We start from the raw sequence: 23938 nt of genomic DNA on the forward strand, positions 1-23938 counted from the left end.
GAGTATGTGTTAAGGGACTTTAATTTTTTTATTGAAGTTTAATTTTTTTTATTTACTCTTAATTTTCTTAATTAAAGTTAGTATTAGGTCTAAAGCATTTAAATTAGTCCTGTTTTATTTATCTTCGCTTAATTTAAATTTTGATTTTGTTTCTTAAAAAAAATAAAATAAAATAAAATACGAAAAGAAAAAAAAGAGGAAGTGTTTTGTTTTTAACGAAATTAGAATAGTCATCTTTTCAAGATTTTATTTTTGTTCCTAAAGCTCGGTTTAGTTAGGGTCCATTTTATTAAACTTCATATTTTTATCGTGCTCCGTTATTGTTTGAGTGTTAAATTCTCGTTGAGTCCGTGTTTGTGTTTAAATTGTGATTCTTGATTTAATTCCGTAATTTTGTTAAAGGTTCGATTTTTAGTGTGTGCTTTGAATCTAATTAAGTTTCCATTGGGTGTTTTTAATTCCATGTTCTAGGTTACCATCTTTAATTAATATGTGTTTCGATGTTTCCTTGAGTAGATTAGGGTTTCCATTAGTATTCTTTAGTTCAATGCATGTTAGTTTTAGGACTTTAAATTACGTGTCATTTAATTTGTTAGAAGTAAAATTGAACAACTTTGAAAAACCCTGAATCTGAACTGAGTTCAGTAACCTTTTATTTTTTATTGGAAAAATGAAAAATTTGAAATTAAACACATTCCCTGAGGAGACGATCTAACCCTTGGGCTTAATATTACACGACAGAACTCCTATACTTGGGGTAGCTTCCGAGCTGCTCATTTTTCGAGTGAGTCACTATGTCATCAAGCCATCATCCTTCAATACTCATGTATTATGGTATCTATGGTATCTTTTTATTTTACAGGTACATGATGTATTCCTCCCTCTACAGGAGACGTATGCCCATCTTCATGATCCAGCTAACTAGAAGTCCCTGTTCTGGACCTTCCTCCAGCTGTTCGATCCACTGTCCCCATGGAGAAAGAAGCTGACTACCCTTATGAGTAACCATAACCTCTGGAAGATTGACTCAGCTGAAGCAGCCGCAGTACACAGTATCTTCATTCTACATAGATCGTATTTCTACAATCTAAAAAGGAACATCCTGTGGTCTCAGAATCAAGTCTACGAATGGGATACGCTATACAACTTTCCTAGTACATGGCCAAGCTACAAACCCTCACTGCTAAACCATCTCTGCGAAATGAATGATCTGAAGTTCTGTTCCGAGCTCGTCATAGCCATACCAAATGAGATTCCTGCTCCCAAACCACCTGACAATGACCCTCCTGATCCAGATACTATGGATATAGATGATGAATACAATCCATGAAAGTAGAAGACCTACTACCATCCGATCCATGGACAGATCACGGATGAAGATTACGTTGTCACTATTTCAAAAGGCGATGACCAGGATTTTTAATCCTCTCCTGCACAGTACCCTGATTTACATTGATGATATATTATTGTTCTCAAAAAGTCTTGCAAATCATCATCACCTTCTTGATCATTTCCACCAGCTGGCATCACATTACGGGATAATGCTGTCAAAATATACCCTGATTTAAAATAAAAAATATTTATTACTAGTAATGAACTTATGAATTATAACTACAACACTTACCTACCAAATATCACACTTTTTCTTATATACTATTTTAAATAATTATATGTATAAAATAATGAGTATGTATATATGATATAATTATTTAAAATAATAGATAAGGCAAAATGTGATTCATAGCTAAGTGTAATTTGATATTTTTTATTCTGTTAAGTATAATAGAATTCCCTTAGGTCCATCAAGTGCCACTCAGAAACTCTAGGTACAAATTCCAACCCCACACGCAAGAAAGGACCGTGTCGCCACGCTCTAACCCCACCCTAGAAGGGACCCATTTCCCGCGAAACTCCAACCGCACTCTCTCGACCCTTCCCCCCACTCGCTTAGTCCCCGCGTGCAAACCACGCCCCGTACAAATCATCGAATCAAGCGCAACACGGCCCTCCCCTGCCCCACCCCCGGCCGAACTCCGACCGCCCAGACTACCAATAGGACACGCCGTCGCGCAGCGCAGGTTAAGAAGGCCGAGAGAATTGTGCACAGGTTTAACAGACACTTTTGGAGGCGAGCAGCATAAATGACCTGGTGCGCACATTAGCGTGTTCATAGTGGAAATATGACGACGCCTACATTATATATATATATATATATATATATATATATGTGTGTGTGTGTGTGTGTGTGTATATATATATTACTGTAGAGGGCAATCATGCGCACAAAATATAAACATAATAATAAATAATATTGTATAGTGAAAAATAATTTAAAATTTGAGTGTCTTTTTTAAGCTAATCGATTCTCAGGGACGAATGGGGGGAAGCGTTCTGCAGAGGGTGCTAGGGTTTCGATTCTTGTTGGAGTGTCTAAAGCTCTATAGTTCTCGATTCATTGTTCGCAGAGCTCTAATTTGAGCGGGAAACTGGAAGGTTTGTTCGTTTGTTTTTTATTTTCTTTTTATTTATTGCTGTTTTGGATTGAATTTCTGCTCTGTTGTTGAATTTGTTTGTTTATATATTTTGTTTTTGGTTCATCGGGTTTATTGAGTTTTATATGAATTTTTCCTTTTATTACGTTTGTTTTGTTTTGTTTGATGGATCTTATGGGTGAAAGTTGAGTGATGACGTCTTTGAAGTACTTTTTATTGCTTTTGGAAGCTAAAATCGCGCCGGTTTTAGCTTTTGAAAGTGAGGGTAGTACGAGACGGTAACAACAGTGCTGTTTGAAGTTGGGAAGTTCCTTTTTGTTTGTTCTTCCCCCTTCCCATATATGGGTGCTCTGTTTAATTCATTGGAAAGTGCGAGGAAAAGAAAATGGAGAATTTGAATTTTCTTTCTTTCTTTCTTTCTTTCCCCTACTTTCGTTTCAGTCAATTAGTTCCAGGGTTACTGGAAACAGTTACTAGCATAATTTCTTGTGCAGTTATTTGGCTGAATTCAGCTGTCGTCTTTGATTCTTAATTTCTATTGTGCGTGTGCATGCCCACCATGTTGTAGGCTTCTTGTTTATATTACCGTTTAATCTGATTTGACCAAGAAAAGATGAACAGAGAGTGAGGGATACATGAAGAGATTTCTACAATGTCAACAGGTTTTAGATTGGGTATATTTTTCTGTAAAACGAACACTAGAAACAAGACAGCAGTGGAATTTTCTGGGTAGGAGATACCTGCTATGACCCCGATAACCTTTTTCATTCTTTTGGATTTGATCATTTTATAGAAGAGGAAATCTAACATTTAGTAGGAGTATAAATGAAGGGGAGAAATGCTTACAAAGTGTTATTTGATATGCCAAAGCTAATCAGATTGGAGGAAAATTCTCCTAAGAATATAAGATGGAGATAGTTTAGTCCTTGTGCTATAAAATATTAGACAGTATATACAGAAATGTCCATAATATGAGTGTAGTTGAATTGAGGATATTGAGGTGGATGATTGGTAAGTGAAGAAAAGGGAATTATTAATTAGTGCATTTGTTGAGGAGTTAGAGCTTGCACCGAGGACAAGATGAAGGAGTCTATTAATATGATTTGCTAATTTGCAATAAATCTAGTTTGAGGTTGTGATTAGAGGTTCATATGATAGAATGAAAGATGAACAGAGATTTTAAGTGGCCAAACCTAAGCTATTACAAAAGCATCGTGGATTATATGGCAATATACTCATTGGATTGAGATAGAGAATGATTGGCATTAAATAAATATTTTATTTAAATACACTTTCTTTTCCCTCCTTCCCTAGAATAGACAGAGTTATGCAATTATAAATAAGTTCCCCAACTGGATGAATAAATATATCTGAGTATGTTTCTCTTTTTTCTTTATTCCAGTGTGTGCATATCTTGTCTTTGGATTGATTTAGTGAGGTAGTATGCATAAACTGTCGGAACCCTTGTTACTGCATTGCTATTGTTGAGGCATGAATGTTCTTGATTCTCTTTTTTGTTTTTGCACACTTACTTCAATACAGTGGTCCTTGTGGCCTTGTTACTGCATTGCTATTGTTGAGGCATGAATGTTCTTGATTCTCTTTTTTGTTTTTGCGCACTTACTTCAATACAGTGGTCCTTGTGGAAGTTTGATTATACACTAGCATATGTTGGCGGTTTAATTTCTTATTTTTGATGTGAAGTCATCCCAATATTTGTATCAATGGTACTTCTGTAATATGCTTAGCATTACTACTGAAAACAGAGAAATATAACACAGTTTCTGGGGATGTTTGTTTATGCCAATACAGAAAATGCTCATTGTTTATTTTGCTTTTAATTATGGGTTCTTTATTAAAATGATTATCTTATCCTTGCAGGTTCTGATGTTTCTAATATTCCTTTAGTTCCAGCTTCCTTGCTTTATTTTCATTATTGCAAGTGTGTGATGATACGGCATAGATTTCTGAGTTGCGTCAAATATCAATACAAAGAGCATGAACTCTCCATCAACGCAGTTTGTCACTTCCAGAAGGGTGGGGATATACGAGCCATTCCACCAGATTAATACATGGGGTGACTTCAAAGATCATGGCTGCCCAACTACATCTGCATGTGCTGTTTTAGATGTAGACACAAACCTAGACAACCAGGTGCATATTTCTAATGTTTTTTAACCTGGTCTTGGTAGTTCAGGTTACAGTCTTCTTTATTCTGTGTGAAACTCATTTTGCTTTTTAATTTCTTTAGTCGGAGGATAATTCACTTGGGATGCTGGGACCTTCTAGCAGCTACAATCAGGAAGCAGCTAAAACTTCTGACAAGGTAAAAGAGTTTTAAATTTACATTGATTCCTCATGTCGGAAATTAATATAGAATTTTACATTTTACAGTCACCTCTCTTTTGAGATTTCCACCTGCAAGTAAATTGTGGGCACTATATAAATCTACAGGTACAAAGACGTCTAGCACAAAACCGTGAGGCAGCACGTAAAAGCCGCTTGCGTAAAAAGGTATCAAGGGTCCATTTCAAAATAAATGCCTCTACATGAAAAATTACTAACCAATGTGATCTGAGTTTTGTTTTATAGGCCTATGTTCAGCAGCTAGAAACAAGTCGTTTGAAGCTAATTCAGTTGGAGCAAGAACTTGAACGAGCTAGGCAACAGGTATGGGGTGCTGGTTTTTTTCTACTCTTATTGAACCCGTAACTGTATCGCTAAGAAAAATAAATTTGATCATATCTAGTGAAGCTTTCCTGCAGGGTGTGTATTTAGGTGGAGGAGTAGATGGTAGTCATCTTGGGTTCTCTGGAACTGTAAACTCAGGTTTGTTGATTCATATGCTGTTGTTATTGCATTTCATTTCCTAGTTCTTAAATATTGATCTGACTAGTTAGTATTGCATGTTTGTGACATCCTATGGCTGGTTTTTGTTGCTGAGGTATATGACGGGTAGACCTACAGACCTTACTGGTGGTGCTGGGGGCTATCACCCACACCATAACCCAAAAAGAGAAGGTTCTTAGGATCCTCGAGAAGTTGACATGTTATATTATTTGGTCCTACATTCAGGAGCTACTTGGTCCTCTGCTCGATAATGGCATTTTCAAACTTGTTCACTAAGATAAATGACTCAAGCTTGAGTTTAGATTTCAAACTTGGAAACTAAACTAGTTAAGCTTGAACTAGATCATTCTCAACTCAACAAACTCATGCTCTAGCTTATATAACTAGCTCGTAAGTTAGGTCATTTATAAGCTAAACAATAGGCTTTTCTTAATAGGCTATCAGTTAACTCATTAAATTCATGAACTTATTTGATTATAGACTCAGAATTTGACTTGTCTATTGGCTCATTTAGATGCTCACTTATAAACTTGGATCATAACTCATTTTCAAAACTGACATTATTTTAACATATTCCTATATTTAAATTATTTTTTCTCTCTATTAATCATTTTTTTTAATAGCAAAAGAAATTTCATTAATGGGGAACAAATTTACAAGGAGGGAGAATAAGAAATCTGCCAAAAAAATCTGGATCAAATCAGAAAAAAAGGAAAAAATTAAAACAACAAAAATCAAGTCAACCAATTCCTCCAATCCCTATTTAAATCCTAAACCTAGCTTCCCTAAAAATTCCAAACCCGACACACCATAGAGAAGTCAAAAACTGAATTTTTTCCACACCAAAGGTGAATTCAACTTCTTACTAGAAAAAATCTGCGTATTACTTTCCAACCATAAACCCCATAAAACTACGTACTTGCTACACTTCCACGGGACTGCCGTGTCCTTCCTTCTTCCAAAACCAGGGAAAAAGATAACTGACAATTCTCTCAAGTCATTGTGAATCATGTATCTTCATTTTAACTTCAAAATTTTTTCAGAAGACAATGAAACACAAATCAAGACACTACACCTAGGGTTGCAAATGAACATCGTCTGCTTATTTACATTAATGAGCAATTTTAGGTTTAATTTTAAAGCTCATTGAAAAAAAGATGGAAACTTAAACTGGACTAGATTGGATCATTTTTAGGCTTATTTAATAAATAAGATGAACATGAACAAGTCTAAGCTCAGCTCATTTAATTAACAAGCCAAACTTGTGCTCAGTTTTCAAGCTCATTTATTAAACCAGCCAAGCTTGAACATGTTAAAGCTCAGCTCTGCACAGCTTGATTGCAGCCTCAGTCCTACTGAAATTTGAACAAGCCTCTTGCTTCTTCTTCTTTTTTCAGCTAGATCTACTTCGTAAAAGCATGCTATGAAACTCAAAAAGTAATGAACTACCTTTTTTAGTTAAGTTTTTATTTCCTCCTACTGGTAAGGTGGTGCCATGTAGGAGCTGATATGAGAATTGCGGTCCCACCATCTATTGTCTGAATATAAAAAAAAATCATTCTAAAAGTTCTGTCCTTTCCTATTGCAATGAGAGCAGATAAATGCAACATGGTTGGATTTTGGTGTTTAGCATTTAGTGCAAAAAATTGTCTATCAAAGAAAAGATAGGCAGATAGTCATTAAAATAGTCATTAACCTTATTACATTGTAATGGCAGTATCTGGAATTTTCCACTTTACCTGACACTGGACCTGTTTAATTCCCACAGATGATGGCAATCTGCTGATTATCTAGAAATGTTACTTCCAGATTTTGTGTGCTGCAGAAACTTGTGTGTATCTGTGAGACACTATACCATGTGCATTAAACGCACATAACTGCACATCCTAGAATATTTTTATTCCTTGGTTGACCTCCACAAAATGTTATTCTCCAGAGGATTAATTTGGTATTGTGATTTAATAAGTTTTTGAGTTCTGATATAATTCTCTTTTATTTTCAACATGACCACAGTGGCTTTCTTGGAGTACCTTTCTCCTAATGCAACACCTGTTCTTTGTTCTCACGCTTTACTGTGCCCTTAAAACTGTGACATTGATATTCTGCAGGGATTGCTGCATTTGAGATGGAGTATGCACACTGGGTGGAAGAACAAAACAGACAAATTCGAGAACTGAGGACTGCTTTGCATACCCATATAAGTGATATAGAGCTTCGCATACTTGTAGATGGTGGAATGAGTCATTATTTTGAACTTTTTCGCATGAAAAAAACTGCTGCAAAAGCTGATGTTTTCTACCTGATGTCTGGCATGTGGAAAACATCAGCAGAAAGATTTTTCTCATGGCTTGGAGGGTTTCGCCCCTCAGAGATTTTGAAGGTGATGCACTTTTTGATTTAAATAACTTAAATGGAAACTCTTGTCTTTTTTATTTAGATGCATAGGGCTGTCAACATATGGCATTCTATTTAAATTCCAACTATATAATCCAGGATCTTTGTTTCAGAATCAGATGATCCTCTATATTTTTACGTGTAAATGTGTGTATGTTATATTTAATTTATTCAAAATTTTAAATGGATCTAATCTACTTCCATCAAAGTTTTATCAGATCAGAACTAAATTCAATGAATGGAAAATCAAGTTGACCTAGTTGAATCTTCATTTGGTTCAACAATGAAACCATCATTTTAAAGCTCAAAAAATAACATAAAAGAATTCCTACCCCAACTTTTTGTTAATCATAAATTTATGCTGATTGCAGGTTCTTGTGCCTCAACTAGAACCCTTGACAGAACAACAGCTTTTAGATGTTTGTAGCCTTAAAGAATCATGCCAGCAAGCAGAAGATGCTCTTTCGCAAGGGATGGACAAACTCCAGTTAACTCTGGCGGAGACTGTAGCAGGTGGTCTATTAGGTGAAGGAAGTTACATACCACAGATGGTCAATGCCATGGAGAAAATGGGCGATCTGGTGAGCTTTGTGAGCCAGGTAATTAATCACATATGTTTCATAAATCCATGGATGCCATCAAATTGGTTTTCCCTGTATAGCCTGTATACATCAGCTCTATAGATTCTGTTAATATTGTAACTGTTTTCTTTTTTTTTTTTCTTTTTCTTTTTTTGTACCGTCCACATTTCTGATTTATCAAGTAGACCATAAACGGAACTTCTGTGTGCTGCACGGCATGGGTGTTTTGCACGTATGGGAGAGAGAGAGTGTGTGCGCCTGCGTGCGGACACACAACAATGCAACTTCTGTGTGCAGGCCGACGTGTGTGTTTGTGTATGTGGTGTGTATGTGCATGCGTGTGCCTCACCTAGGACCAATTTTAAATTGCTTTTGTGAGGTCTTATCCTACAAGATTTGAATTTTTTAATAGATGACATGATGCACTAAATCCATGAGAGAAAGCAATTGGTTACACTAGACTCTCCCCTGAAAAATTAAACTTAATTCATCTTTACTCTTATCTCTCATAATGAGGGTGTATAAAAAGAAAGTTACTAATTTGTGAGAATGTTTATTTACCTCAGCAATCTAAACACTGTTTTGACATCTTCGCGGGTGCATGTGCTTTTTCTCCAAACAGGCAGACCATCTTCGCCAGGAAACCCTGCAGCAGATGTTTCGCATCCTTACAATCCGCCAAGCAGCTCGAGGACTGCTTGCTTTAGGGGAGTACTTCCAACGCCTTCGGGCTTTAAGTTCACTGTGGGCTTCTCGCCCTTGCGAACCTGCTTAATCTTGGAAGAACTGCAAGCTGAATATCTGAAGGACCAAAACTTTGCCAATAGCCATGCTTCTTCAAGCTTCAACACTGGGCAGAGGAGGCACCTGTTAAAGCTTGTTATAAACGTGTATAGGCATAAATTATGCTGCTGACATTTTCAATCGGCCCCCACATTCAAGAATTTGTACATATGAACAGCCATTTCATCCAAAGGAAAGGTTGTAATTAGTTTAAATTTTAATACCCTGTAATGAGTCGAAAGGTTACTTGGAGGTTACTTGGGTTGGTTTTACGTGATTCTATAGATGGAACTTTCAAATGTAATTGTCAGTTGGTATTATGTGTTCATTCCTATAAACTCGTTAGGTGATTTGAATAATTATTTTAGGCTTTTATTTATAAACTTCTTACTATAGCATCATTGGAATATATTTAATAGTTGATTCTTGCTTTTAAAAATGGGAGCTTTCCTGTGATGTTTTATTTGCAGGTTGATTCCAACTCAGACTAAGAGCTTCTGCTCTAGTTAACTTACCAACATAACAATTTCCCATACATCTCCAAGAACATGCCCTGGACTATCATTTAGTGGATATGAAGGCATCGCACGAGAGAAGGAAAAATACATTTGACATGCATCGCACAAGAGAAGGCCAATTTCCGCAATCTTATGTTTCACTGTGCAAGACAATGGGAACTTTTAGCAGAGGCTATTATTGAACCATCATTATGACGTTGACCTTTACCTGGATTTTGATAGTAATCTTGATATGAATGTCCAGATGAACAAACCATACTGATTGAGTTATTCAATGAGTGAATCTTCAACCAAAAAGTTCTAGATGGAACATCAAAGTGGAGTGTCCTCCCAACCCTCGTTTGGGTTACGCAAATTATGTTTACCAATCAATTGGTATAAGTAATATCTACATTTCCATGGGGCCAAAGAAGATTTTTTATTTATTTTTTTAACCCAAAACTCAAGCTTGTTCCTGCTTATTTAACTGGAAAATAGAGGCGGCTATCATTTCTTGGGTTAGCATTGGGCACAAGTATTGGAGTTTCCAAAAGCAATGACAATAAGCTCCCAGTAGAGTAACCCATTTTGGCGTCAAGGCTCTACAAACTTCAAAAGTCATCTCTGGCTCCTCTTGATGGATTGGTCCTCACAACTTCGATATGGCATAGTCCAAAGCATCCACAAGGAAATCTACACGACAGAGTATGACAGCATTGCTACAATTTTATGGGGGTAAGCGTAAAGAAGATAATTTGAAAATCAATCTATGTTTTTTTCCATTGATGGGATCTTTTCTTTCTATATGACAAAGTCAACAGTCTTTTTCATAGCCATAGGATTGACCTTTAATTGTTCAAAGGTAAACAATTTAAGAGATGGAGAATACCTGCATCATCTTGGGTGAAACACATGGGTGGCTTAATTCTGAAAACATTTCCATGTAGTCCTCCTTTCCCAATGAGAATACCGAGCTCTTCATTTTGGGTAATTAAAGAATAAATGATTAAATGTTCGAAAAATTGAAACGAACTTATGATAAATGTGTTCTTTTTGGGTTTGTGTCGCTTGTGAACATACCTCTAAGTTTCTCAAACAAAACTGCAGTTTCTGCCTTGGCAGGTGTCTTCTCTTTCCGGTCAGTTACAAGTTCTATCCCCACCATTAGCCCCCTGCCTCTCACATCTCCGATAACTGGAAGACAAAATTGAATGTATATTAGAACAACCATATCAAAAATAAAACATAACACTAATGCACAATGATACATTGAGGTAAAAGATTATCAAGAGCTAGCAATATTTAGAAGAGTCTAATCAAGAGAATTAGAATCAGAATCTGGAGTCGTCAACCCTTTGCTCTTATAGGAAAGCAACCCTTTGCTCTTATACCAGTTACAAGTGCTCTACAAAAGCTAACATCTGTATCCATAAAATCTAAAAAATGAGCACAAGGCTCCCCCAATCCACCAGCTAAACCAATAAATGTAATCTGTACGAGATTGACAATATCTCCCAAACTTCAAGAGAAGAGATATTTAGGAGCATCTGACCAGTTTACTGTGAAAATTAGGAAATTTGTTAGGTTAGTCCCATTCAATAGTGGATGCTGATCAAGCAACCCAGGACCACATACTTTTACAATTCTTCCAGCCACCATATCCACTTATTAGGAAAATAAAAATAAAGGTAAATATGTTCCCTGCTGCATGGTGCAACACAAAAAATTAACTCCAGTCCAGGATCAATTTCATGAATTATAAAGATCAACTTAGAAGGAAAAACATAGTTGGCTTTTGCTGAAAAGATTCAACTCAGTACAAACCGCCTCCCCCCGCGCCCCAAGACATGCAAATCATACATTAAATAGTAAATATTTAAACTACAAACAAGTATCTGAAATAAAACAATAAATAAATAATTTTCATAGGAAATGCCAAGTTGAAGAACATTTACTATCATGTCTTTGTTGAAGAACTCTCAAACGCCCAATCAAGTGGGAACCAACACCAGCACAATGCTCTTGTCGCTTCTCCTTATCAAGAACCCTGAGCACAGCATGTCCACCAGCTGAACATACAGGGTTTCCACCGAATGTGTTGAATTGAAATTTCTGAGCCAGTACATTTGCTATTTCTGGTGTTGTGACCACTGCTCCTAATGGTAAACCATTGCCAATACCCTGATAAATGCTTTTAGTGAAATTCAGCAATATGATTGTACAAAACTTGTTAAACATTTAAAGTGAATAAAGAAAATGCATTAAAAACATTTTGTTTTGTTAAGATCGACAACTACTGAGGATGATAAGAGAGACCTTAGCCATTGTAACTATATCAGGAATGACATCCTGTGATTCAAAACCCCAGTAATGATTTCCTGTGCGACCAAATCCAGTTTGCACCTCATCAGCAATGCAGACACCACCAGCCTTGCGTACAATGTCATAAACCAATTTCAAGTATCCAGGGGCTAATTCGACTGCTCCTCCAACTCCCTGTAATTTGGCAAAATGGAAAGTAGTTTCCGATTACGATGGTCTAAACTAAAAGCTATTACTATTATTATTATTATTATGATGGAGGGATCCAGCCATAATTTGACTGGCAACCTTCAGGACTCCTAGTCAAGCAATACTCTGCCATGGGCATTCACTTAGATACAAGTTTGATTGTGCGAGGAATCGAGCATGGGATGTTCAAGTTGATGGCTTGTCCCATAGCTCGCTTGTACCACTAGCTACCTTGTGAGGAGTTATTGTTATTAGTATTTCTTAGAAAAACAAACCTGAATGGTTTCAGCAATGAAACCAGCAACTTTTCCTGAAGTACCATAGTCAATATGATCTTGTATGTCTTTCGCATAGCAACTAGCATCAGAGCCAAATAGTCCACGATATGGATCAGGATTTACAACATGATGAATTTCACCCTGAGACAGTCAATGTTCATAATGAACACTAAGTCAGTACGATCAGAAAATTTCAAAGAGAACTGTGCAGAGATCATTCTTCTAAAATAGTTAAGAATGAAAATGAGAAGATCTGACAAGCAAAATTGCATGTTTTACTTCCTTAGTTATGCTTGTAAAGAGATTTGGAGTGTTGGAGGGTCTGGGTCAATGTGTGCAGTACACATGTCCCTTTGGGACTGGTAGTCTTGATTTCAGTACTGCTCATCAAAGATGCATGCATGGATGAAAATGATGCTTGAATGGCTGTGTTTCTACAGAATTGGGAACTCTTGAGTTCAGACGATAGTATACAAATTGCAATGGCTCATAAGATTGTGAAGACTTTTAAGAGAGGAGGATAATCCTGTGGTAATTTATGGAGAATTAATATTACTTCATATTTGTTTTAAACAAATGCTTGACTTTGTTAGTCAGTAACCCAGTACCATCTAATTATTGGAGGGTGGGAAATTGCCTGTAATGTTTTTCTATTTGTATAATTCTCAGTGGTTTCTGCCATTATCAGAACAACATTTTTTTAAAAAGAAAAATAATATATATTATGACTAAATGTAGCCAAATTTATTGAGAATCCATGTTGCATTTTTTAATGTCACAACATTTAGATACCCTTTCCTAGGTGCAGACAACTGAAGGAGTAACACATTCTATAATCCACCATTGTTTGGTGGCCCGTTGTTCCTAAATAGATCTTCTTAATTCATTCCAAAGATGCCAACAGATCGCAAAGGACGATACTCAAAATGTTCAAAAACACCATAAGCACCACTAAATGAACCAAGGGCAATACTTCAAAAATCATAGTGGCCCGTTGTTCCTAAATAAATCTTCTTAATTCATTCCAAAGATGCCAACAGATCGCAAAGGACGATACTCAAAATGTTCAAAAACACCATAAGCACCACTAAATGAACCAAGGGCAATACTTAAAAAATCATAGTACAATACCCTGTCCTTGGATGAAACAACTCCTACAGACCTACAAAGAGAAGGAGTACAATCTGTTTCTTACTGTCCAATTGCCAGATTAAGGTCCTTCAAATCAAATAAAAAATGAAAGATAACACGGGCACTTCAATTGGAACTTAAAAAAAAAAAAAAGAAAACCAATGGTACTTTATGAAAACCTTATGCTAATATTCTAATATCCTCATTATTCTTTAATAAAAAATAAAATTATTTTCTTAGGGAGCGATTATCTTCCGAATTTCCAAACTAGGATGCATTGTGAAATTTATTGATGAAGACAATGCATGGCATAAATAGGAAAAATAAATTACATTTCACCTCAGAAACTAAACTTGGCAAATAGTTTGGTATATCATTAACAACAAATTGTATATTAGAAGTTGTCATCTAACCATAAAAATCTGGCTGAGCATGTAGAGCTTTAGAGGATAGACAGACCTGTGGTATTGAGTACTTCCACGTGTTTAAAGCTGTCAGTCCCATTGTGTTAGAACTTCCACCATGATATGCATTTCTTAAGGAAATCATACCAAGGGCACCAGTGTACACTCGGGCCATCAGCATTGCTAAATCATTTGCCTCTGACCCAGAATTTACAAAATACACGACCTGCATTTTCAAATTAAATTAGATATCTTAGATATAGACATCATCATGAAAGCAGTAGTGTTAGAGGTTCAAATTTATAACCTGGAACTTGTTAAGAAAAATCCTGCACCATATTGCATAAATGGAAAGCTGTTAATTACTAAAAATGATAGTAGTCAATACATACCATGGTTTTAAATCGCGGTAGCGGGTAGCGTAACGTAACGGTAACAGGTGTAACGGGAAGCGGGAGTAGCGGGTGTTACATAACGGGAAGCGGGTGTAACGGCCGTGAATTTTTTTGAAGCACGCACAACCTTGTGCATATTAGCGTACTTGCATGTTTTAAGCTTTTGGCCATTCTTAGAAAGGGTTTTAGTGTATTTTGGACCCTTTAGTTCGAGTAACTAAGTTATTTGGTAAGGGCAACAAGTTTACATTTTTTTAAACCATCATTGATAGAAAATTACGTGTGTGTGCGTATTTATACTTCTCATTGTTCTTATCTGTGATAAATTCTTATGTGTGCTAAATGAATTAACAAAATAAAATACATTATACACTCCATTAATCTATTAGACACATAAGACATACGAATAATATAAATATAAAATAGTTAGAAAAGAAAAAAGGTTGAAGTTGAAAAATAAAGAACATAAATATCACATTACTAATATTATTAAAAAAAAAATTCCTAATAAGTTAGTATTTGAAATTGTTAATTAATGCATCTATTGTCAGTATTTAAAGAAAAAGTAAATTTTGTATCATTGTCATCCTCATTATAATTTTTCCCCCTCTTGCCATTTGGTATATTAAGAATGATATATGAAAGAGAGAGAAAAAGTGAGAAGAAAAAATAAAAAATAAAATTTTTTTTTGGTGTAACAGTTCTGTAGCGGTTACGTAACGGCCGTAGCGGCCTTTACGTAACGGTTGCGGTCCGTAACGGCCGCTACGGCCGTGATTTTTCTTCCCACCGATTTCGCGGTGTGTAACGGTATCGGTAACCCAAAAAACCTTTACGTAACGGCGTTACGTAACGGTCGCGGCCTTTATTTAAAACCATGATACATACAACCAGAACCTGAAATTTAATGAACACGGGTTCCGCTCCATTTAGGTTGAAGATGAGAAGAGACAAAGAAGACTACAGAAGAGTAATGAGTTTCCCTCGCATCACTTCAAAAATTATTATAAATTTTAAACAGATAGCACCATTGGTAAAAAGCCACTAATAAAGCCACTTCAATGATTAAATAAGATATATATATTCTCATCAAAATGTATCAATATCAACAAGTTATTTTTCCCATTGTTGTTTCTTTTGCCAGCTGCTTGGGGAGCAAGAGGAGGGAAATAATATGTTGGGCAGCAGGAAATTATAAAATCAAAAGAATTCAAACCTTTAGGTTTCCGGGCATTTTTGATGCTAGTGCCTCTGCAAAATCAGCTATTGCATGGTGAAGGTATATTGTTGTAGCATGCTGGAGAAGCTTGCTTTGTTCGAAAATAGCATCCAAGACTTCAGGATGGCAATGACCACAAGACACGGTAACTATTCCAGCAAATGCATCCAGATAACGCCTGCCGCTATCATCAAACAAATATTGCATCTTTCCTTCAACAATATTGATCTGTGCACATAAGGACATGTTAAAATAGGAATTTGGGTTTGCAAAGAATGTGAGTTTGAGTCCTATTCATAGCCCACAATCATGTAAAGACAAGAAACTAGAACCTAAGCAGCACAAAAGAAAGGGTAGTGAAATAAAGCTTTGATATTAATAAGACGTGACAAAAATCACATGAACCCTGTATTCCGTTTCATCCACAGTATTTCGAATCGACTCTACCCGCAAAGCCAATCCCCCATTATCTGAAGGTGTAATCATCCATCTAAAATTTTAGCCTCGTCAACCATTTTAATGCAGTTGAATAACTTCATAAGCTAAAAATTGTAACATTATAAACCAACTGTGAAAGTCTTGATGGGCAAAGATTTGAAGGTCCATATCAAGATGCAGATGCGGGCAATGGCAGGATAGCTAAATTGATCGCGTTAAAATAAATGAAAACTACGCATCTTAGAAGGACTTTAGAAGCATAAGAAACTACAACGCCCAAATTTTTGAAGGTTTGATTATAACAAAAGAAGCCTACGAATTGCATTCAATATCGATATCAGAAACATCACGCCAAAACATCCTTTCAAAGAAAAAGCCTGACATTACTATTTTAAAAAATAAATAAATAAATAAAAACAGCTTCATCATCAAAATAGGACTAGGGAAAAAAAATCTCTAAGACCACATTGTGCTACAACTTAACACTAGAAATTGCGACTCCAAAACTATAGCTTTCAAATTAGTTTTTTTAAAAAAAAAAAAGAAAAAAGAAAACCAGCATTAGTGAACCGAAGAAGCTCAGAAGAGTCGTCTTCCTCAATCATCACAAGCTAAAACAATAACAGCCAACCGGAGAAAAGGCAGAAACACACATAGGCCACTCATCACACTTACAGGCTTCTGGTAGTAGTGGAAGAGCGAGGGCCCCAGAAACGTCTTGCGCTTCCGAAGCACGTCGTCGGCAAGCGGGCCTTTGTAGGGCTTGGGCGAATAATCGAACGGAGGCAGCTCCGGCGGATCGCGAGAAATGGACGAGAAGCCGCGCGCCGAAGCAGTGTGCCAACGCTTCGCTGCGGCCACGTCGAGGCTTCTCTTGACGAGACTTCTCCGAAACGCCATGGCGGACGAGAGTTCAGAGACGAAGCTCGAGATCAGAAAGCTTTACAATTACAAGCAGATGATTTGGAGTAGGAGAAAGTGCTGCAGAACAGCTTGGGGTTGATCTGAGTAGACGTGCTCCAGTAGTGGAGGTGGCCGCTTGTCTTGGAATTTTCTCTCGTGGCTGACTTGGATTTTCCCGTTCTTATTCATTAACAAACTCCCCGGTGGAAGATGCTGTATTAATAATAAATTATTTTTACTTTCTTATTTTAATATTTTATTTTATTTTTAAAAATATAAACTACTTCCATTCTACAAGTAAAGTTCACATTGTCGAATTAAGAATTTATAATGTTACGAATCCGTATTATTTACTGTATATAGTCGAAAGAGAGGAGTGTCGTACGAAAAGAAGGACAATAATGCTAAATAACATGGGCTACTCCTATGGCTTGTGTTAGGAGTAGCCCACATTATTTCATCTAGTCGACTCTTACCGTATGAGCTTGTGTTATATAAACCCAAATTGTTAGAGTAATTTTTGAAGATAATTTAAATAAAAAAATTAATTTTTATACAAAATTTAAAGATGTGATTGGTTGTCTAAATGTGAGGTGGTCTAACCTAATAATTTTTCATATTATTCAAACTTTTTCGTGAGAAAGAGTAAGAAATTAAAAGAGATTTAGAGACTAAGAAATTAAAAGAGATGCAAGGGGAAGAATAATATAATTTATTAACAATTAAGTGTAAATTATTTATTAAAAGATTAATTACAAAGCATATCTCTTATTTCCTAAATTTTTATCAAGCCTTTAATAAATTAATAATTATTTGGAGTAGTTAAAATATTTTTTTAATTATTTAATAGGATTATCGGACTAATTAAGACTAAACATTTTATTTCCTGAATTCTAGTCAGGCCTTCCATAAATTAATAAATTATTATATTAATAAAATAACTTTAAAAACCTTTAAAAGGTACTATTAATTTCTCATTTAAAGGGGCTCAAATGGAGCATGTGAGAGTTCTAAATTATAGTCATATTATTTTCCTTTTAAAATTATTTATATATATATATATATATATATTCTTCATTTTCTTATTTTTTTATTAATTTTTTTTAAAAAAATTGACATGTATTATATGGTCATCCTATGGAAGACCTAAAAGTCCAAAACAGAGGACCATTGCAATCACAAATGGAAATTGTTAATAAAGAATTTGGGGAGTTTAAAAATTATACAGGTGATCCTCCATAATTAACTTACTATGTGTTTGGAAGAGTAGAGCTTTAATTTTATATTTAAATTTGTGCATTGAAATTTAAATAAAACATAGTACAAAATTATGTTGAGTACTTTTTAAATTTATATAAATGTAAATAAATTTCAAAATTCATATTTCCAAGTACTACAACTAATATATGTGATTCTCGCTTTTGGGCAATTAATATTTTATATAAAAAATTTAAATAAAATCATAAATATTATTCATGAATAAGGATTGAAAGTGGTGCTATACTCCGATATCACTCATCGGGTCAAGAGTATATAAAGTTAGAGGGGGGTGAATGGACTCTTTCACGTATTATCGATTTTCTCTACAAAATAAAATTCTTACCAAGATTGAAGCAATTATATCACAATATATCAAATGTAAATCAAGCACAAGACATAAAATAAAGGGTAGAGGGAGAGAGAGCTTAACACCAGTATTTTAACGTGGTTTGGCAACAAACCTACGTCCACGCCTTGAGACCAACTCAAGGATTCTACTATAAACTCTTTCATTGGCGGAGAAGTCTTACAAGTCGAGAACAAATCCCTACACTCGGGAACAAAACCCTACACTCACCAAGAACCACAAGGATCACCAAGATGCCTTGCAAGTCGGTTCACCAAGAACCTTCACCAAACGGTTCACAAAAAACCTCACAACAAACAGTTCACAAAGAACCTTACAACAAACGGTTCACAAAGAATCTTTTACAGGATGATGGATGTACAAAGCAATGCTCCTCAAATGAGCTAATATCAAATACAAAGCAAACCCTCACACTATTCTCTCAAGGATTGAATCACACAAGATTAAAGAGTAAGAGAGAATTTGAGCACTTGTGAATATGAACTAAAATGCAAAGTGCTTAGGGTTGATGTTTGAGAATGTTTTTCACTAAAAACTTGTAAACCCTTAAAAACTTGTTTAATCAAGCCTATGAACTTGTATTTATAGCCAAAAAGTCATTCTAGCCGTTATTTAATCGTTGGGAGTGAATCCCAAAAGATTGGCTCGGGAACTAGTTGTTTTCTAGTTGTTGGTGTTCAATTCTCGATGTTAATCGTCAACGAGTCTACCCCAATCGTTGACAAGTCATCTGGACTAAAAACTTGTTTTGGCTACTGGAAAAATTCATCAATAAGTCCCTGCAATTCGTCGACGATTGACCTAGGCAAAAACTCAATTAGGTCCCTGGGGTTCGAACTAGGATTGGGTAGGCCAATCGTACTACAAACGCGTTTATTTTTTATCTAACATAATAGGTCAACCACGGTTAGGTCCCGCCTACGGGCCGCACAACCCAGTCATGTGGGGTGAATACATGACGATGTAACACGATTATCCTCAAGTGGTTCCTCATTACAGACGCAATAAATGAACTGTCATAAGTTATAGACACATTGTGCTATATCCTGGTGGATACTCATGAGCTAGAATATGAATATAAGAAATAAAATGAAAAATGAACAGTCATGAGTTACAAATGCATTGTGCTATTAGGGGTGAACAAACGGTCGATTCAGCCAAATTCGGTTAATTAACCGAAATAACCAAAATTTTTTATTAATGAGAACTGTTAACCGAACCGACCGAATAAAGGGGCCTCACCAAACCGAATTACCCTTTCGCGTAACTTGGTTAACCAAATTTAACCGAATTAATTTGAAATTAATTAATAAAAACATAATATAATTGTAGATTTTTTTTACCAAATACTAATTAACATATTAAAAAATTAACATATTAACAAATTAGCATATACTAATTAACATATTAACAAATTAACATATACTAATTTATATTTAAATTTTAATTAATTATTAAATTGGTTATTTCAGTTAACCGAATTAACATTCCTCTTAACCGAACTGATTAACCGATTAACCGAACTTTGTAAAACCATAACCAACCAACCAATTTCGGTCAGTTAATTCGGATTTTCCCGAATTATGCTCACCCCTGGTACTATATGTTGGTGGATACTCATGGGTTAGAATATGAATATGAAAAATGAACAGTCATGAATTACAGACGCGTTGTGTTATATGTTGGTGGATACTCATGAACTAGAATATGATTTTGAGAAATGAAAGCTTATGAAAATATGTTGAAATATGATTCTGAGAAATGAAAACATGTTGATATATGATGATGGGAAATGAAAGTTTATGAAACTATGTCATATATATGTATGATTATGAGTACAGCTGTACGTTTTTCCTAGTTGATATAATTATTTAAATGAATGTGTTATGATGTAACAAAACTCATGTTGTCACACACCGTCAATAATTTATTCCGTCTTATTGAGAGGTATCTCACTCATAAATTAAATATTTCAAGAAACCAAGACAGACAAGCAAAGAGAACTCGGAGGGGGAGGAAACCTTAGTACCCTAGTAGTTAGGGTAAGCGTTTTTTAACTAGGGATGTATATGAATTTGTGTATGTAAGGATGAGTAGAACTCTGGTATTTGTATTTGGGATGTTGTATATATTGACTTCCGCTGTTTGGTATACTTTTATGAGATGGAGTAATCACCCGCGGGTCGGGTCATGTTGAATGGTATCAGAGATAATTGACAAATACTTGATAGAGAGATTTGATAAATGTGTGACAGATTATTGTTATAAAAAAAATGGTCGAAAATCGGGTCGTTGCATAAATAGCATGATATATGAATTAATCCAACGCTCTTTAAGATATTTCTATTAGATCATAAGATGTTAATGCAACAGTACTTTATAATCATCCATGAAATAAAATTTCTCTGACATAATATAATTGCATAACTTATTATTCTCTTAATTCTTTATGAAAATAAAAAATTTCGTAAAACATAAAAAACTAAGAATTAGATTTGATGCCTTAATGAAGTCCAAAAACTTCATATGATAATAATTTATATCATCTTCACGCATCAAAAACAAAATTTCTCGCATAATCATCAATTTTAAACCTTAGAACATCAAACTTATATAGAGACAAGAATCAATGCATAAAATTAAAAAACCAAATTCTTAGCAAAACATAAAGATCACCTTTGGCAGGTCTTTTAAAAACTCCGAGAAAATCAGTTATATATAAAAAGGGAGAAGTGTGTTTTCGCTAAAAAATGTATTAAATTCTTGGGGCATATCATTGAAGAGAGTCAGATATGGATGGATTTAGCAAAGGTACAAACCATCAATGAATGGCGAGCACCTACATCCGTTAGAGAACTGCGATCCTTCTTAGGGCTAGCCAACTACTATCAGAAGTTTATAGAGGAATACTCTAGAAGAGTTGTGTCGTTAACAAATTTACTAAAGAAAAGGGTACCATGGGGGTGGTCAGAAGAGTGTCAATCAGCATTTTTTGAATTAAAGAAAAAGATTGTATGAGATCCTGTGCTAATCATTCCTGATGTGACAAAGTCATTTGAAGTATAAGCAGACGCCTCAGACTTTGTATTAGAGGGAGTTCTTTTGCAGGAAGGGCATCCAATTGCTTTTGAAAGTAGAATATTAACGGGTGCCAAACGGAACAATAAAGCGCAGGAAAATGAGTTTCTTGCTATGGTACACTGTCTCCGGGTGTGGAGGCACTGTCTCTTGGGGTTCAAATTTGTCGTAAAAACTGATAGTGGCAGTTACTCACTTCTTGTCACAACCAAGACTAACCTCAAAACAAGCCCATTGGCAGGAGAAGCTAATTGAATTTAATTTTGATTTTGAATACAAAGCAGGGAAGACGAATGAAGTAGTTGATGCTTCAAGTAGAAAAACTAAATTTGGCAGCATTGAAACTCATAAGTCATTTATCAACTAGTAGGATGATGTTACCTTTGAAAGATCTTATCAGGGAATATTTAAGTACAAACCAGCAGGCACAGACATTGAGCAAACTAATGGAAGAAGGGAATACATGACAATTCTAGGTAGAAGATGGGCTGATAATGACTAAAGGCAAAAGAGTCTATGTGCCCAAAGCTAGAAACTTGAGGAAAACTTTACTAAAAGAGTGTCATGATACATTATGGCCTAAACATCCCAGATGGTGAAGAACTCATGCATTGATTACACGGGGGTACTATTAATCGAATATGCAAGATGATGTGATGAGTTATACCAAAACTTGCTTGATCTGTCAACAAGACAAAGTAGAAAGAAAGAAGACCTTGGGTTTGTTGGAGTCATTGCTAGTACCTACAATGCGATGGGAGAGTGTCTCTTTGGACTTCATTTCCTCATTGCCAAAAGTAGAGGAGTATGACATAATTCTGGTGGTGATTGATTGATTTTCAAAGTATGCAACTTTCGTACCAGTTTCGAAACCATGTTTAGCAAAGAAGACAGCTCAGCTATTCTTCAAGCATGTGGTGAAATATTGGGGTGTTCCAGAAAGCCTAATCAGTGATAGAGATGTCAGAGGGATTTTAGGGTGAACTCTTTCGTTTGATGGATTCAAACCTTAATCTGTCCACCACCTACCACCCACAAATAGATGGTCAAACCCAACATTTTAATGGAATGTTGGACGAATACTTACGGCATTTTGTAAACTCAAATCAAAAAAATTAGGTTGTTTTACTAGACACAATTCTATTTTAACTCTATGAAATCTTCTGCGACTAATAAAAGCCCTTTTGAGATTATGACAAGTCAACAACCGACTCTCCCGCACACTCTAAATGGTCCATACAAAGGAAATTGCCCGAAAGCAAACCAATTCACAAAGAATTGGTTACAAAACATCAAAGTCACTCGAACTCAGTTAGAAAAAACATTGAAGCGCATGAAGAAATGGGCAGACAAAGGGGCGACGACTACAACAATTTGAAACTGAAAATCTGGTTCTTGTAGAAGTGCCGCCAGAGAAATTTCGATTTCTTCGCAGCAAGGATAAAAAGCTTTTACGCCGTTACAAAGGTTCAATCAAAGTGATTGAGAAGGTGGGGCATGCATCTTATTGGCTTGAACAAAAAGAGTGGATGAAGAGCCACAAACAACCAGTCCATCCGGTGTTTCACATAAGCAACCTAAAGTCATTCCACACAGATGAAGCAAATTCACACTGACAAAAGATAAAGAGATCAACAATTTCCAGAAGGCAGCCTGTAAACAAAGATGTTCAGGAGATCCTTGCAGACAAAGTCGTCAATGAAGAAGGTCGTCAACAACAACAATATTTGGTTCGGTGGATGGGGTTGGGAGAAGAAGAGAACAGTTAGGAAAAGACAGAAAACCTTCAGCATGTCATACGAAAGATTGAAGATTTCAGAAATTCGAAAACGACACTAGTTTCAACATCAACGGAGCAAAAAGGCCTTCTACAACACATCGACGAGGACGTCGATAAAATGAGTAGGGGAGGATGTTAGGGAGTGACAATGTAATGGGGAAAAAGGGGAGAGAGATACTGCTCTAATTGCATTCTCAAGGGATTTAGAATGAATCTATGATTATTTGTGTTAACATTTGTATGGTTATTCTCTTGGATCTGAATAATACAAGTAGTCCTTTTCATTATGGTGTTTTGTTGCCATGGATTGTGATATACCTGATTGTTGCAGCCTTATTTCGTGTATGTGAATATCTTGCTTGTGTGATATCATATTGTTCCTTGTTTCTCTTGAGTATTGAGACTCACTTGGTGCTCATACTTACAGGCTTGAACGTGTGATTATTGGCTGACTCGTCGGGGGAAGAGCTCTCAACGAGTGCCGCATGACCCTTACTTGAGTCCTATTTTGGGGGTCCATGACACCATGCTTTATAGGTAGATAATATGGAAAAAGTGAACTACTTTCAACAATTAT

The 23938-nt window shown here is 35.7% G+C and overlaps 2 protein-coding genes across 3 annotated transcripts; one reads left to right on the top strand and one right to left on the bottom strand.

Moving 5' to 3' along the window:
- Positions 1-1980: 1980 nt before the first annotated feature.
- Positions 1981-9483, top strand: LOC131159202 (transcription factor TGA1). 2 transcript variants are annotated; one of them, XM_058113922.1, is made up of 10 exons: positions 1981-2149; positions 2371-2493; positions 4374-4646; positions 4744-4818; positions 4947-5006; positions 5085-5162; positions 5258-5321; positions 7451-7722; positions 8108-8335; positions 8940-9483. In XM_058113922.1, the coding sequence occupies exons 3-10, from the start codon at positions 4491-4493 to the stop codon at positions 9090-9092; spliced, it is 1086 nt and encodes a 361-aa protein (XP_057969905.1). In that variant the 5' UTR covers positions 1981-2149; positions 2371-2493; positions 4374-4490; the 3' UTR covers positions 9093-9483. The 2 variants fall into 2 exon arrangements, with proteins under 2 accessions (XP_057969905.1, XP_057969906.1); XM_058113923.1 differs by having other exon boundaries at positions 2027-2149; positions 8108-8317.
- Positions 9484-9925: 442 nt separating this feature from the next.
- Positions 9926-17089, bottom strand: LOC131159205 (alanine--glyoxylate aminotransferase 2 homolog 1, mitochondrial). Its single transcript, XM_058113925.1, has 9 exons — positions 16649-17089; positions 15533-15763; positions 13977-14147; positions 12384-12527; positions 11914-12093; positions 11553-11778; positions 10678-10791; positions 10487-10573; positions 9926-10290 (listed from the first exon to the last, which is right to left on the bottom strand). The coding sequence occupies exons 1-9, from the start codon at positions 16871-16873 to the stop codon at positions 10247-10249; spliced, it is 1422 nt and encodes a 473-aa protein (XP_057969908.1). The 5' UTR covers positions 16874-17089; the 3' UTR covers positions 9926-10246.
- Positions 17090-23938: the final 6849 nt, after the last annotated feature.

This window comes from Malania oleifera, chromosome 7 (genome assembly GCF_029873635.1).
Source record: "Malania oleifera isolate guangnan ecotype guangnan chromosome 7, ASM2987363v1, whole genome shotgun sequence".
NCBI lineage: Eukaryota > Viridiplantae > Streptophyta > Magnoliopsida > Santalales > Ximeniaceae > Malania > Malania oleifera.

What these genes read in the sequence shown, in the direction of transcription:
- LOC131159202 (XM_058113922.1), top strand. Translation starts at nt 4,491, where the DNA reads ATGAACTCTCCATCAACGCAGTTTGTCACTTCCAGAAGGGTGGGGATA. An exon ending in CAGCTAAAACTTCTGACAAG is followed by an intron (nt 4,819 to 4,946) that starts GTAAAAGAGTTT and finishes ATAAATCTACAG; the next exon opens with GTACAAAGACGTCTAGCACA. An exon ending in GCCCCTCAGAGATTTTGAAG is followed by an intron (nt 7,723 to 8,107) that starts GTGATGCACTTT and finishes TGCTGATTGCAG; the next exon opens with GTTCTTGTGCCTCAACTAGA.
- LOC131159205 (XM_058113925.1), bottom strand. Translation starts at nt 16,873, where the DNA reads ATGGCGTTTCGGAGAAGTCTCGTCAAGAGAAGCCTCGACGTGGCCGCA. An exon ending in GGAAGTACTCAATACCACAG is followed by an intron (nt 12,528 to 13,976) that starts GTCTGTCTATCC and finishes TGACTGTCTCAG; the next exon opens with GGTGAAATTCATCATGTTGT. An exon ending in TTTCACCCAAGATGATGCAG is followed by an intron (nt 10,291 to 10,486) that starts GTATTCTCCATC and finishes TCTGTCGTGTAG; the next exon opens with ATTTCCTTGTGGATGCTTTG.